Raw genomic sequence first — 16236 nt, forward strand, 5'->3', positions numbered from 1 at the left:
AGGCAATCATATTCCTTTTAATGCAGAAGTGGGGAGGTTCAAGCCCAGGGCCTGAATGTGGCCCTCCATACCTCTCTATCTAGCCCTTGGTACTCTCCCCAGGCCACAGCCCTGCCTAGCCAAACCTCCTCTCACCAGGCCCCAAGTCTCACCAGCCCTGCTTCTCTCCCTCTCTCTCTCTCTCTCTCTCTCTCTCTCACACACACACACACCAATGTATTTGCCTAGCTTGAAATGTGTCCTCGAATTCAGATAATGCCCTGGCTTGCCTGGATAGAGAATGAAGGTGTGAGTGTGTGTAGAAACTAGCCTACTGTAAAGTAAAACTGATATTCATTGCTTTACCCATTTTGGCCTCTGGTTGCTCCCATCAATGCCATGTGGCACCAGAAAGGCTTCCCAGAATCTGAAAAACAGTCCCCATCCCTGTCCCAATGGGTCTCTCAGTTTGCTTTCATTCAAGGGAGCCAGAAAAGCAAACCTCCAGGTTTTCAGTCATGAATGTCAAATACGGCTCTGTCCCTAGTCCTTTGCTCAAACTGCAAGAAGTACAGTCCAACTGCACCATCAGTGGGTCTCTCTCTCTTTGTCCCTCTACCAGGTCTACAGTCATAAGCACATAGGGTCAGATTGATCAAACCGCAGCACCCGAACAAAAAGGTGGGACCTTCCATTCACTAATCTTGCTAATAGTCTGGCCCATATGATCCAGACTGCACTGTGCTACCAACCAAGAGAAAGGGGAGGCTTCTTTGTGACAATACTCGCTGGCACAGAGTACTACCACCTCTTTTTTTGCTTCCCATGCCAACCATTTTGTGCTTGCACCCATTGCACTTTTATCAAGATATGAGACTGGCACCTCATTTCTTTACCAAAAAACCACTGAGGACAAGGCATTTCATATAACAAATCCACATATCCTAAAGAGTTAAAAGAATCCCCACTCCCCATCCACCAGCTGTTCTCCCTTCCCTTAGGTAACATCAGAAGAGAGACACAGTAGAAAAGCATTATCAGAAAAGATAATTTAATGTGATATTTCTTTTTTTTCCCCTTTTGCTCATTCATTTTGTTTTTAAGACAGGAGATTAAACTTTTCAACTTCATCACCCACACAAGTATTGCATTGCACAAGGGTGGATGGAAGAAATAAAGAAATAAAATATATATTTATAGAATATAAATCAAAATGGTTATATTCTAATCCCCTACATACCAAAGCAGCATAACACACAGCCAATGCAGTGTCACAATAATTCTGTCCTATTCTCCAAACTGTCAGTAAAAGCAACAATCATACATAAAGAGAAATAAAGTGCTAAGACTCATCCATTCTGGGTTGTGTATTAATGGGTTTTGTCTCGGAATCTTTCATATACATGTAGTGGTCTGGTTGGTTTCAAAACAGATGGCTGTAATGTTCATTGATTAAAGGAGTTTGTTGGGTCAATGGACATCTTGTTTTTAACAGCTTGTTTAATCAAAGGAAAGATTAGAAGTCAATGGCACAGCACCTGCTTTGCCCATAGGAGGTTGGAGGCTCAATCCTGACATATTAGACAATAGAATGGGACTTCAGGCACCAAGAAATCAATGGGGAACTGGAGCTGGAGATTTCTTGATTGTACTGGTGGCATAACAATATGTGTTTGCATATGATGCAATTTTGTTTTATTTTTATCTAACATATTGGCAAAAATCAGGTATTGTGACATCCCAGCACTCATTTTAAGACAAGGCTATTTAATGAAGGCTACATATTCTCATGACTAAACAACACAGGCAAGTCTGATACTGTTTCTGAAAATATCCTTACAATCTACAACCTGAATTGAGGGATGTTAAGTGGATAATTGGACAACAAAGGTTCCATCAGTATCGGACCGCCTTTTTCACCAGAGACAGACAGGATTTAACTTTTTTTTAAAAAATCAGTGATAAATGAATCCATTGATTCATGGTGCTGATTAACCAGTTAATGCTTTTAGCCCTGCTCATCTCATAGTGTAATGAACAACCAGACACAACAGAAGATAGTACACGCCAATGGCTTGAAGGAAGAAGCTGACTGTTTCTCTCTGACACTTCAATCAATGAAACATAAGAGTTTGTTTAGAATGAAGTTTAAAGTGACCTGAACAGCAGACCTTAGGAAAGGCATGGCAAGGGGACGAGGCAATGATGGGCCATGTCTTGGTATGCTTGACTTCATCAATCGGGGTATAAAAGAAAGCCAGAGAAAGTGCTGTACTTATTGTTGTTGCCTCCATGGGCTTTGCCTCCATCCAGTTTGACATACACCTCATCCCCTGAGTCCAGGTGCAGCACCACACTGTTGCTGGCGTAGTCGTAATTCTGGTCTGCGTCCTGAGCAATGGCACTTGCCCGCACCTGCAAAGCACATCATGCCAAGAGGGGATATGGATTCAGATCCTTGCAGCTTCCATAGTCTACCCCAAGCCTTCTCTCTCTCCCTCTCTCTCCCTCTCTCTCCCTCTCTCTCTCTCACACACACACACACACAACTTCTCCCTCTCATGCAAGTTCCCTTCCCTTTCCAATGCTCAAGATCAGCAGATGGATCAATATTTTTATTTGTAAGCTGCCTTGAGTGTGATTTAGAATGGAAAGGTAGGCTCAAATGGCAAAAGAAGCAAAACTATTTTCCTGTCCCCTTCATACCAAATGCACACCTCCCTACTCTCTCACTAAAACTCCACCAATCTTCACCTTCCTTTCTATGTGCCACACAAAAATGACTCCTAAAGGTTGGATTTGAAGCAAATGTGTGTGTTCCTGCCTCCCATGGCAAAATACCTGGGAAATGTCTAAGGAATGCCAACAAGACCGTTTCAGTAAGACTCAAAAGTTCCACACATCCCATCAAGGCAAATTTGGTTGTACCTCCTCAGATAAAACATCTAAGAAAGTTTGAGGAAAGCCAAAAGAGTGCCTATAAGACCAGTGGCATTTCTCAGGGGAGGAGGGCCATGCCTACCTATTACCACCCCTTCATATGAACCTGTCAGATCATCCTATGCTAAACCCTTCATTCTAATGCACCCCATTTGCCTCAATCCCTTCCTCCCAACTGACGTTCTTCTCCAAGACAACCTTATCCCACCTCCACTCTCTTTTCAATAATATATCTGCCCCATCACAGTGAAATCCCATTTTTCCTACTTTCTGTTATTCTCTTACCTTGACTTATCCATACTTTCCAGCAGCATCTCTTCCTTTTTTCCCTTTCCCTCAATCATTGATGGAGACCTCCTAACTTTCCTGGCCATTTCATTCTACGGCCAAATACCTCTGGGCTGTGGTCTTTTCCCTCACACCTGTCTGTACCTCCCAATTCTCCTTCACTGCCACAATCTCTCTCATTCCAGCTTCTTTGGCCCTTCCTAAAGCATTTCATGGTATCCTCCTCTGACATTCAGTCTCTCCTTCTCTGCCAGATGCTTTTTTCCTTCCTTGCTTCCAGGCAATTCAACAGATTTATTATGTGTTATTTATTTTGAAGATGTATACCTCAACTTTTCTTGAAATGATTCTCAAGAAGACTTGCAGCAGATAGCAATACAAAACCCAACAACCTTTCTCTTCCCCCTCCCCTCCCCAGCCCAGCCCAGTCCAGCCCACCCCCACACAGATACAAAAAAATGGAAACCTACATAATCCTCTGGCTGATGGATGGGGCCAGCTCTGCAGTCCCAGGACAACATTTTCTTAGCCTGAAGATTGAAAGCCCCTTTGCAATTACCCCATGGAGGATGTTTTTAATGTAGCACTGATAAGGCGAGGCCACTGTATTGATCTCTTTTGCCATTGCTGTAAGCCAGCCTTACAAATGGTCAAGCATGTGTCAGAGCACATCACTAGGTGAATTAATGACTGTTTTCCTTTCTTGATATCCTTTCCTTTGCTTTCTCCTCCATGCTTTAAATCCTCACCCCTCTTTCTCTTTGTGTTCCATTTCCCCAAGTTGCATTCCTTTTTTTGTTGGTTGGTTTGTTTTGCGCCACCACCCCATACTTGCTTTATAGCCCAATCTATTTTGTGTCAGCAAAGAAGAGACTAATCAAGAGACTAATCAACAAAGTCTCCACCCTCAAATGCCTATCCTTCTATGGGCTGTAGCCTTGCTCAGATAGCTGCTGCTAAGAGTGCATTCCAAATGAGGGGTCGCAATTAGTATGGTCTGAAGGCATAGGAGGCCCCAACCTTGCAGTCTGAGCCTGGTCAGGGTAGCCACTTGCTACATGTAGACAGCTTTGGGCTCCACAATGGAAGAAAGATGGGATATACATGTAATAAGCAAATAAGCCTTGCAGGTGTGAAGAATTCCAAGATAGAAATGTTATGCCAACAAGAGTGCAGGGATGGCAATGTTTCCCTAGGCCTGCCTCTCTACTGGGGTCAGGAGGCTTCCTCCTTCCTTCCTACTAATTCCTTTCTGTGAGATCACAGGCTGAAGTAGCTGCAGTTTGTTAGGTTCAGCAAGCAACTGGGAGCAGGTGAGAAGCCGAAGATTTTGAGAACAGAATCCACTCATTGGTTTTGCTACAGCCCCTGCACCTTCTCAATGATCCTGGCAGACTCAAGAGAGCTATCCATGGTGCTGGAAAAAGGAGTCTGTAAATCAAAAGTGGGTTTTGAACATAGACTGATGGCCTCTACAGGTTTGGAATGCCCTGGGGCATAAATGAGCAGGAAAGAATGTCCACATCTTCCTTTCTGTCCCCCTTATTGAAAGGACATGCAGGAGTAAACAGTAGCACAGGTAGGTAACTTCAGATCATGCGCGTTATAGTCTTACAGCCCTCCCTTTAGACGGCCATGCATAGTCATGCAGTTGTGAAGAATACAATTAACATTTTCCTCCCCCTGCCAGTGCCATTCTGTGCTTTACAACTGCTTCTACATTCCTTATATTCTTCTAGAGCAAAACAGTTTGTGAACCCTGATTTAAAAAGAAATATTTGCTACCCTTGCACCTGATTCAGAAACTCCAGCTGATGCAAAATGCTATGGTTAGACTGTTGATGAGGCCAGAATACTGGCAACACATAACTCTGGTGCTTAAAAGCTTGCACTGGCTGCCCATAAGTAACCAGGAACAGGTTCAAGGTTCTTTATTAATTTACAAGGCTCTTAATAACTTGGGTCCAGGACATCTTAAAGACTGCCTGCCCTGTTCCCCTATATGCCAGCCTAATCACTAAGACCTTTACGGGAGTCTCTGTTGGAGGTCCTCCATGGCCCCGAGGCATAGCTCATAACAACTAGAAACTGTTGTGGTCCCAAGCCTGTGGAACTCCCTTCCAACTGAGATTAGGCAGGCACCCTCCTTGTTGAATTTAAGGTGTGTAACTAAGATTTTCTTGTTCCAGCAGGTATTTTAAGGTAGTGTTTGGTTTTATGATGATGTTATTGTGTTATTGTTTTATTTATTGTTTTATTTATCAGGGCACATTTCGATCACAACACTATTATGACTTCAGGAATAAAATGGGGTTTTGCATCTGCTGCGCTGATGGTAAATGCATTTACTTGGGAATAAGCACCAAATAAATTGCATTAAAATATGCATTTTTTAAAAAAAGCATCTGTAACCATACAGATGTCCAGCCCCCAGCTATAAAATGTTTTTAAAACTAAGAAGCAACAAAGGTAGCCATGATGAGCAATGTCAGCCCCAATGGGCCCTGTTAGGCCCAAGCCAGTCCAGGTCCTGATGCAGTGCCTGTTAGCCACTGCCTCCATCATCTGCCATTCTGTGGGTGGTCATTTGGGAGGACCCTGCACGATGCGGTCCTCAACTTTGGCCCCAACTCTAGCTGCACTACTGGGTGTAAGGAATAAGAGGGATCATTTTGTTGCTGCTGTTCTTGGATCTTGGAAGCATACTCCCCCTTTGCTCAAGTTTGGCAGATGGACCAACCCTCCCTGTTGAAGGAGCTGGCATTTCACAGAGAAGGAGGAAATCAAGAAGCCAAAGAACCACAAATGCTTCTGAAAATAAAGGCCGCCGTACTAGCAAGTGGTAAAGGCAGCCAGGAAGCATTAGGGGTGCTAGAAATTAGGCTGTCCAGCTTCAGTGTGGACTGGGAGAAGATACCAAAGAGAAAAGCATAAAGGCAAAACGTTCCAGGCGGTGAGTTGGGGGGGGGCATCAAGCTTCCAGCTGAAGATCCCAGATTGTAGGTGTCTGTTTTGACTTCAGGAGAAGTTGTTTAGTGACACAGGGATTGTCCCCCTTTCAGACTGTGGCAGATCTTGGATTAAGAATACCAGATGAAGGGTTCCCCTCCCTTCTAGATGACAATGTCTCCTTTCCCTCAGCTTCATCTCAGAATCTGGGTCCTGGACCAAGGTAATCAGACTGGAGATCTCAGAGTGCTACGGCAAAGCTTTACAGAGCCTTGATTGGCAGGATCCAGGCCTCCATTAAAAACAGATTAGGCACCTAAACCTAAGGTCTGATAAAGTTCCAAACTTGAGTTACCATTCCCACACACTAGAAACGGTGGTCAAATGTACAGTCTTGGGTTCTCTTTCTGGGTACAGAGGAAGAGAATGCTGAATTCTCCTTCTCAGCATGAGAGACCGGGACTCCCCTGTCTCACTGGGATGGTGGTGACTATGGATAGGAGCCATAGTTCAGTAACAGAGGATCTGCTTTGCATGCAGAAGCAATCGTGAATGACACGGTGGGGGGGGGGTGGCACTCATCTGACCTCCAGTCTGTCAGTTGCAGTTCTGCTGCTTACCAGAAGGTAGATGGGGAGAGATGAGGCAGTGAGGTTGGTGTGGTGCAAATGCACCAATGGGAGCACTAGATTGGCTCTAATGGTATGTTTGCACCTCATGCCATCTCACTCCTACCTCACCATAAGCAGTAGCAAAACTACTGAACAGAGGTGAGATGAGCATCACTACCCCACCACCATCTGCTACTGTGCAGAAGATCCCAGGTTCAATCCCCAGCATCTCCAGGTAGGACTGCAAACATCCCCTGTCTAAAACCCTGCAGACCTGCTGCCAGTTAGTGCAGATAACACTGAACAAAATGGGCCAATGCATGTTCCACACTCACTGTCTTATCGCATGAGGTAGGACTGCAGGTTATACTTTCTACCAATGCTCAAATTAAGAGGGAAGGGTTCAAAGTTAGGGGGACCTTAAAGTGATATATGAGACCCAACCATCCCAATTCTTCCCAATTTTAGCCAAGCATCCCTCCATGCCCTTCTAAAAACAGTAGTTAAGTGGACCATCTAATAGGCAAAGGAGATGCACCCCTTCTGCCCTGGCCCATGTACTTCAATAATTGCTTGTCATGGAGATGGTCCCCAAAGTTCTGAGAGGTCCTCACCATGGCTGTAATGACTTAGAACAGTTTATCACATGGATTGCTACCATCTTCTTGTGAGTCTCTACACACACTAGCCAGGAACATGGTGCAGAAGCATAAAGACTCACAACATAGTGATGGCAAACCATGCAGTAGGTACTTCTAGATGAGGGGTAGGAAACCTGAAGCCTTCTAGATGTTGTTGGTCTACAGTTCCCATCATCCCTAATGATTGAACATGCTGGCTGGAGCTCATGGGAATTGGATTTCAACAGCATCCAAAGGGCTACAAGGTCCTTATCCCTGTTCTAAATGTTGCAGCCAGAATGGGGATTATGTACCATGGAAGGGGCACTTTCAGTAGCCTCCTCACAGCAAGTGTAGTATGTGCTGTAGCCTTGCTGACTCTGAGCCGAATGTGAAGAGCACTTCCATGAAAATGGATTGTCTTAGGTGCCTGTTCTGCCCATTGTTGGCTATTTCATATGCGCTGGAACCACAAAAACTCATACACAAATTGGCCCTAACTCTTGGGATCTCATAAGCATGGTGAGCATAGCTATTATATGATCCAAGACTCACTGTGACTAAGGCCCCCAAGAGTCATGCTCTCTTAGATGTGAAATCCTGAACATGTAACTGGAGGAGAGGACCAGCCACAGTTCCCATCATGTAGCAAACACAGCAGCCCAAGAGACTCCTATATTCACAAACATGCAATGCAAGGGGAGGTCTTCGCTCCACATGCAACCATATATTAGCCCACATGTTAGCCTACCACCCATCTCCTTTGGGGTAAGGGTCCCTAGGCTGTGATGCAGCACCCCATGATGCTCTCTTTGAAGTAAGGCTGGTGGGTGCAACATGTAGCAAGCATCCCTCACAGCATTGAAAGGAAAACTCAGGTTCAGGACAGTGGGACTAGAGAGAGCCTTGGTTTCAGTGTCCAAGGATGAGCTCTTGAGCAGGAGAAAGGAGAATTGTCGGGTGTGTGTGTGTGTGTCAAGATTCTCCATGTTGGGTGAATTCCTGTACTCAGCTCCCTCCATTTGAACAGAGAGTTCTTTACACTCAGGGTCTCCACCACCAGCCGCAAAATGGGGTCTGAGTGCTAAAGATCTCACATAAACATTCTCTTAGATGACTTCCTGAGGGTTTCACTGCATTGCATACAATGCACGTAACAAATGCACTTAAATATTAGACAGGCACCATCTCTGTTACCTTTTTGGCACCTGCTGAAGACCTTCCTCTTTCAACAAGCCATTTAAGTAGAGACCTTATCCTAGTCTACGTCTGTGTTGGAATTGATTTTAAAAATGTTTTTAAACCTTTTCTTTTTTAAGAAAAGATGTTCTTAAAGCTTTTTTAAAAAAATTAAAGATGTTTTGGTTAAATATATTTTAAAGTCTGTTTTTATGATGTGTTGTAAAGTGTTTTTAGTGCTTTTGTTTGCCGCCCTGGTCTCCTACTGGGAGGAAGGGTGGGATATAAAGTAAATAATAAATAAATAAATAAAAAATAAAAACCAAAATGTACTATACACACCCCTCTTTCTCCTTGGGAAAAGACACTACAGGAGAAGGCTGTTTGGGGTGAAGATGCTGTGGAAAGGGAGACCCTAAAGCTTTCTTCTGCCAACCATTTGTTGGCTCCAGATACTACCTCCCCCACACACCCTGCTGCATTGTCCAAATATCCAAATGCACATTTCCTGTCATATTTGTGAAGACATGAAAGGAAGTTCTCTTGGTCTCATGGTTTCCATTTAGGAATGCTTTGAGGTCTCCCCTTTGAAATATCACCAGGATACTCGGGGCTGCAAGATTTGCTGCATGGAGCAAATTCCTGGTTCTGCATCCCCACCCCCATCTTCAGCATGTATGGAGGGGGGTATTCCTCAGATCAGGGATGGAAAAGCTGTGGCCCTCCAGATGTAACAACTCCCATCAACTCCAGCCAGCAAGTACAATGGTCAGAGATGAGGTGACTTGTAGTCCAGTAATATCTGGAAGATCATGGGTTCCCTATCTAATCCTACCTTAGATTCCCATGCTTATTCTTAGAGCGTCACAACCTCAGTGACCCTCTCACCTTGATGAGGACTAAGGAAGGATGCCCTAATCTTAGTACCCTTTGTTAGTAATAATAACCTGCTCACCTCTCACCTAAAGATGGGAGAGGAGACTACAGAATCCAGGGGTTTACCCTCTGGAGAGTCTGTGTTGTGTGGCCTATGGGATCATTTAGAAATGATGTCATGCATCAAGGTGAAGAGGAGAACAAAGTTTTGGCAAAGCACTAGTAAGAATGGGGCACAAGAGGGGGCTATGAACCGTCCCTAGTGACCATTCCAGCCTAAAGAGAGGACCCCAAGTGAATCTGTTCAACAGTCTCAAGGTCTCCTCCTGGACCCCTCTGAAGTTCCTGGCCACATTTTCTCCTCCCTCAAGACCTGCTAAAGCGTCAAGATCTCTTGATCTCAGGAAGGAAGTTGGTCAATTCGTCAGAATTCTTATTGCCATCTGGGCAGGACTTTGGGGCAGAAATCCAAGGCCCCTGACAGCATAATGAGCAGGAGGGCCCCCAAAAGCACCAGGGCTGGTTTCCCACACATAGGGTGAAATTCTACTACTTTTTGCTCAGGGTAGACCAACTGAAATTAATAAATTCATTTAAGTAGGGACATTAACTTCAGAGGGTCTTACTCTGCGTAGAACTTAGTTGAATATGATCCATTACAATCTAAAAAGAACCCCTTCCCCATAAGACCATTGTCCAGAGTCTAAAGTTACCTAACTGCAACACTGGGGTTCCCTTGGGGAGGTGATAAGGTGATGTTACAGTCCCCTATTGAAATGTATCCCTCTCCCTCAGACCAAAATAACCCCCTAATAGACACCTCTTAAGGATTTCTTCATCTTGGTGTCCCATTTTGCTAAATTATCTAATTTAGTGAGATCTTGAGGGGGAGCTCCATTTTCTGATGCCTTCCTGAGACCAAAGTTCCTCTTTTGGCTATCTCCATGGCTCCTTCACACCTTCACTTGAACCGCTTGAACGAATGTTTCAACACCGACTCCACCGAAAACAACTATGTTTTGAGTTGAGATCGGATAATAGGAAAGTTCATTTTGTTGTCATTGCTGGATCTGTGAGGCTGCAGCCATCAAATGATCTACATGGATATGGGAGCTAGCCCAGGAACGAGCCTTAAAAGTCCCCAAGTTTCAGCGTCCCTTTGGCTGAATTCTCCCAGCCGAATCTCTTCTGGGTGAAATCTTAGGAGAAGCAACCCTGTCCATCCAGTATAGCTAACTAGCCTAGGTTTTATGATCTAGCAGGCAGAAGGAATCCCATCCCCACTCCACATACGCACACACTACGACCCCCTTTCCACAGAGTCCAGACCACCCCACCATTGCCGCCTCCGCCGTCCCCCTCCCCCCGTCCAACCGGGAAGGGCTCCACGTCCGGCGCGCTGCTGTTGCACCCACCTGCCCATTCTTGCAGAGGTCCGCCCACATGCTGGTGCCATCACCGCCCCGCATGAGGATGTGGTAAGTGAAGAAGTAGATGCCGCGCACCTGGCAGGTGAACTTGCCCGTGGTAGGGTCATAGTGATTGCCCAGGTTGGTCACCACGTCGTCGAACTTGAGCACCTCGTAGCCCTCGTGGGGACTCTTCAGGCCCACGTAGAAGGCGATCTTGGGGCCGCTGAAGGCTGCGCTCAACGCGCCCGTCACCTCGCCTCCGGGCGGCGGGTTGCTGCTGCTGCTGCTGCCCATACCCGATCCCACTCCTCCTGCTGTCGTCGCTGTTCCGGGGGCTCCGATCCCGGGCCCCGACAGCCCCGGCAGCCCCGGCTTGCCCGAATCGCCCCTCTCCCCTGGTGTCCCTCTAGGACCCGGGGGGCCCGGTTCCCCGGGAGGCCCCCTGGGCCCCGGCTTGCCCGGACGGCCGGGATCGCCCTTGGGGCCCTGGATGAAGGGCGGTGGGGGCGGAGGCGGGTTGGCGCTCAGCTCTTGCATAGCTTCGAGGGCGGCGGTGGTGCCTCCGGGGCGGCTGGAGGGTCCGGCGGCGGCGGCGGCGTTGCTGGCGCTGTAGGGGTCGCAGATCATGCGGCAGGTGCCCATCATCTCGTAGTGCGCCTGGCTCTTGGACGGCACCTGGACCAGGATGGGGACGGCGATGAGCAGGATGAGGCCCATGGCCAGGGCGATCCCGACGGCGGCCACCAGCCGCTTCCTCCTCTGCCAGAGCCGGGCAGCGAGCGCCAACAGGTCTTCCTTGCTGGGAGAAGTAATGGCGACTTCTCTCGACGGCGAGCCTGCCTGCGTTGGGGCAGAACAAGGAGAAAGAGAAGTCAGCCGCTGCCGGCCCCCAGCCCGGGGCAAACGAGAGGCCACCTCCTGCCGGCTCCGATCAGCCCGTCAGGGTGGGAGCCTCCGCCCGGGGGAGCCTCTGCCTCCGCTGATGCCCCTCATGGTGGCATTACTAAGACGCCAAGAGAGAAGGAAAGCAGGAGGAGGGGGGGGACGGTGCTGTTCATCCGTGGCGAGGAGGGGAGACCCCGGAGGAGCCTGACGTAAAGGAGACCCAGGCTCTCTTCCTTCCTCGGTCTTTCCACCCCACCCCTTTCTCCCTCTCCTTTCTGCCCACCCACAGCACCCCTCTTCCCTGTCCTTATCATCACCCCCATCGATGCCGCGCTTGACAACCCCCGCCCCTGCTCCCGGGGGGTTCACCGGCCGTTCACACAAACGCACACTCACTAGCGCTCTCCCTCGAACATCCTCCGCTCCGAGCCCGCGGCGCTTCACCTCCAGCAGACCGGAGGCCAGCGCAGCTCTTCAGCAGGCGTCGCGCCGACAGGTGGAGTAACTGTCGCCCCAAATGTCTTGATCCTCCTCCTCCTCCTCCTCCCCCGTTTTGCAACGCGTCCGGGACCTATTCCCACCCCAGCCCCTTCCTTCCCTCCTGCTTCGAGAAGAATCAGCTGTTTTGCCCCCCCCAGGAAGTTCCCGCTCCCCCTTTGCAGAGGGCAATTCTCTTGGATCTCCCCTGACGGCAAAGCAAGCCAGAAGGTATATGCGAGAGCGGTGGTCGGCCCAGGCAGGAACCACTCGGCGCCCGGCCGGGGTCCTCCTTTGCCCACACCTGTCCAGCAGCGTGGAGGGAAGGGCGAAGGCAAGGTCGTTGTCAAGGGGCAGCCCCGAGTCTGACCACTAGGCGATGAGGCCTCTTGGAGGAGAGACGGGCGGCAGTATTGGCGAGCTGGCTGCACAGCCCGGGATGAAGAGGGAAAAGAAGGAGAAGCGAGGCCACTGGATCACTATTGCCAAGCCGGTCAATTTCCCCTCCAACTACTCCTGGCCCCAGAGTTGAACGGGAATACATGGACGGACAGCCTGGCTTCGTGTGCCTCCTCTCTTCTTACCGTAGTCAGTTTCATCCCTCGCAGACCTTTTTCTTTCTATTTATTTAGCTATGCATTTATCTCCCGGCTATCCCTCGCCTCTGGTATTCAGCTCTACCTTCCCTCTTCCCCTGCATTCACACATGGGCTACGTCGCGCAACCTCTGCCTAATTTTCTTCCGCTGGCTTTATTTGTGCGCCTCTGTCCCAGGTATGGCTTGCTGGCCTGATGCCTCCCGTAGGTGGGACGGACTGGATGGAGGAAGGGTGCGACTGGATGCGCGCTTGCCTGGGAGTCTTAAAAACCGCAGCAGGGCGATACCGTGATTTGGAACGACTAAAACGTCACAAGGTAGCGAGCAAGCTTTTGAGTTCCCCAGAGTTCTTCTTCCGGCTGGCTGTTATGCAAAACAGAGGGGAGAGGAACGACAGACGAAGCGCTGGATATGATGTTGGTTCGTAAATGTCCTAAAATGAGAGTTCTAAGACTTACAGAACAATCCTAGGCAGAGTTCAATGGGACCTGACTTCCTGCACTCCTACACACACTTATCTGTGGGTCAGTTCCACTGAATTCTCTTACCTCTGAGTAGACACACATAGGATTGCTCTGTAAATTAGATTAGTCTCTGCTTGGCGCAAGACTTGCCTGGGAGCAAGTCCCCTTGCCTTCCAAGGAAGCATCTATGGGATCTGGCCTCTTGCACACTTCCTTGCCAGACATCTTTCTTCATGCTCTACTTCAGTGACCATAGCTCAGCCCTGTGAATGTTGACCTACCTTATTTCTTTATTGCATTTATATCCTGCTTTTCCTGCAGGGAGCTCAGGTTACACACGAAATGAGGTAAACTCCCAAGTAAATATCCATCGCAGCCAAAGAGTTCTGTGACACCTTAAAGAGAGACACGTTAATTGTGGTGGGAGTTTTCCTAAGTCAAAGTTCATTGGGAATTTGCTTTTTACTTGTGTCTTCTGGATCATAGGATAAAAGACAGCGTTAGGAATATTTGTGTATAAAGAAGCCCATCTGAGATTGCTGAACTAGCAAGAAGATGTCCTGTTCCTTCCCACCCTATTGTTTTATGCTGTTAATTTTCCCCCTCCAAATCATCCCCTCATATGCCATTGAAATGTATCATGTCAAGCAGCAGCTGGTTCACTTTACAGCCACTTTCCACAGCTGCAGCAGCTCCAATAAGAAAGGGTGCAATTGCAGGCATTGCTGCCAAGTATACTTCTCACAATAGGGCTGGTCTGCACTGAAATGCAGGTCACTCAATTTCTCTACACATCACTCAATTTCTCTACACATGATCACTTGGTGGCTAGGGAGGATGGTCCATTTCTCTTTGCTAGTCATCACCTGATGCTGCCTTCCTAGTCATAACTTGATGGACAACACATGTGTGAAATGGCTCCATGCTTTGTTTCCCCGTGCATTTGCATGTGTGTATGCGGATGATCATGGAAATGGATGACAAAAATGCATTTGTGCCAGTCCTCTTTTAAAGTTTCGTGGTGTCTTCTCCCTCAGACTTACCTTCCTGCCCAGATAATGGTCCTGGGTCTTCCTCACTGCCACAATTAATGGTCCAAAATGTGAGATATCCAGCTGCTAGCTCAGTAAAGTGTTCTGTGGGTGTACAACTCTTCAGGAGTGTAACCCTGTCCCCAGCCTCAAAAGCCAAAAACTATTCTGGCTATATTGCCACTTAACAGAGTGATGAGAAACAATCTGCTTATAAAACTAACTTCCGACATTTCTGCTCATATTTACGCACTTGATGGGGCTCACTCTGTTCATGAAGTCTCTGTCTAGAACCAGGCTTAACATACTGTATGTTGGAAGTGGGGGCAAGAGCAACTCCTGTTTGGGTTCTTTTGTTTGTATTCCAGAAGGAAGATAGAGTTGAGGGTCCACCAGCTGGCTAGGCTTGCCTACCTTTATCCGTGCTCTTCTCTGCCTAACTTCCTTCCGTTGTAAACTGGCATGCTCAGGAAGCTGAGCTGGTCTTCCTGCCTTTGTCTTCTTCTTTGGCTATCTGAGGGGAGAGGACACATCTCTGTCTTTTCCCTCTCCCCTGAGCCATAAGGGCAATACCCACGTCTGGGCATTGCGCCTCCAACTTAGTTAGTTAGAATTAGGTATGCCTTTCCTATCTACTATGTATTTCTATAAACAAAAGAGCTTTTCTTACTTTACTAAGTTTTAAGTCTCAGTGAACTAAAAGCCTGATATTTAGGTAAATACACACACTGGCACACACGCAGCTCAGACCGCTGAGGATCTTTGCATATATATATATATTTCCATAACAACATAAACACCTGGTGATGAAGCAAATAAGCGAAGGGAGGAGAGGTACAAACACCTGTCATTTCTTTAGCATTTTTCAGTTTGCCAAATGCTTTACAGTCTTGCCCTCACAACAACCTCATGAAGTCATTGCCAGCTCTGGCTGAAAGCAGGCACACACAGGTAAGGACCACAGAAGTTATTAGGCAGCAGTTATAGCTGCTGTAGTGCATAGGAAGGTGTGCCCACAGCTTACACACCACCAAGCTCAGATAAACAAACTCCTCCTCCTATAAGGGAGTAGTAAAGCTCCTTTTACAGCAGGCAATTTCTGATAATTGTGATACACACACACGTTTGTGATGTGTTAAATTAAAATTACAATGAAAAGGTCCAAGGTTTATTTTGAAAACATTTTACTTATTTTAAAATCTGTATTCACAGTTTGGTTTCCTGCCTTACATCATTTTTAGAAAAGGAAAGCTGTGCAGAAACGCTGGAAACAGGTGAGGGGCCATGACTGATAGATGCTGCTGTGTTTTCCCACTTCTTGAGAAGTTCCAGGACTGTAGTAGCACTTACCAGGGTTCAGTTCTTTTTGAAAGGACGTCAGCTGGAGACTTAGCAGCATTTTGTAGTATTTGCATTCATTTACAAATATACAGGTTGAGCCTAGGTGGAGGTTTTGCGATGAAGGCAGAGGGTGGGGCTGGAACAAATGGTGGGTGGGGTCAAAGCCAAAAATGGGCAGGGCACTCCTATCCCTCGCTCTCTCTCTTTCTGCAACCCCTTTCCTCCACATCACATCCCCCTTTTGACAACAGCATAAAATTAGGCCTAGGTCCACATATGGACATGTTGCCCACCACTGACTTCAATAGGCAGCCAAGGTACACTGCTCTCACATCAGATCTCAGGGGGCTCAAACTCAGCTATCTGTGTCGAAGCTTTGTTTCAACAGTGGCTGATTCAAAAACTCCCTTCTCTCTTCACCTGTTGACATTGAGGGTAGAAACACACTCACTGTTCTGCCGGTTCCAGTGCATCTCCACCTCTCTTTTCTAAAAACGGGCACAGGAAGCTAGTCAAACCCTGCCCCTTTTTACTGTAAAACCTGGTAGGAGCAGCTGGAGTGTTTGTTTTTTTAGGCTATAAACAC

At 47.4% G+C, this 16236-nt stretch overlaps 1 protein-coding gene across 1 annotated transcript; it reads right to left on the reverse strand.

Moving 5' to 3' along the window:
• Positions 1-1068: 1068 nt before the first annotated feature.
• Positions 1069-12152, reverse strand: C1QL2 (complement C1q like 2). The gene is made up of 3 exons (XM_061612958.1): positions 12130-12152; positions 10858-11694; positions 1069-2394 (listed from the first exon to the last, which is right to left on the reverse strand). The coding sequence occupies exons 2-3, from the start codon at positions 11569-11571 to the stop codon at positions 2215-2217; spliced, it is 894 nt and encodes a 297-aa protein (XP_061468942.1). The 5' UTR covers positions 11572-11694; positions 12130-12152; the 3' UTR covers positions 1069-2214.
• Positions 12153-16236: the final 4084 nt, after the last annotated feature.

This window comes from Rhineura floridana, chromosome 2, assembly GCF_030035675.1.
Source record: "Rhineura floridana isolate rRhiFlo1 chromosome 2, rRhiFlo1.hap2, whole genome shotgun sequence".
Lineage (NCBI taxonomy): Eukaryota > Metazoa > Chordata > Lepidosauria > Squamata > Rhineuridae > Rhineura > Rhineura floridana.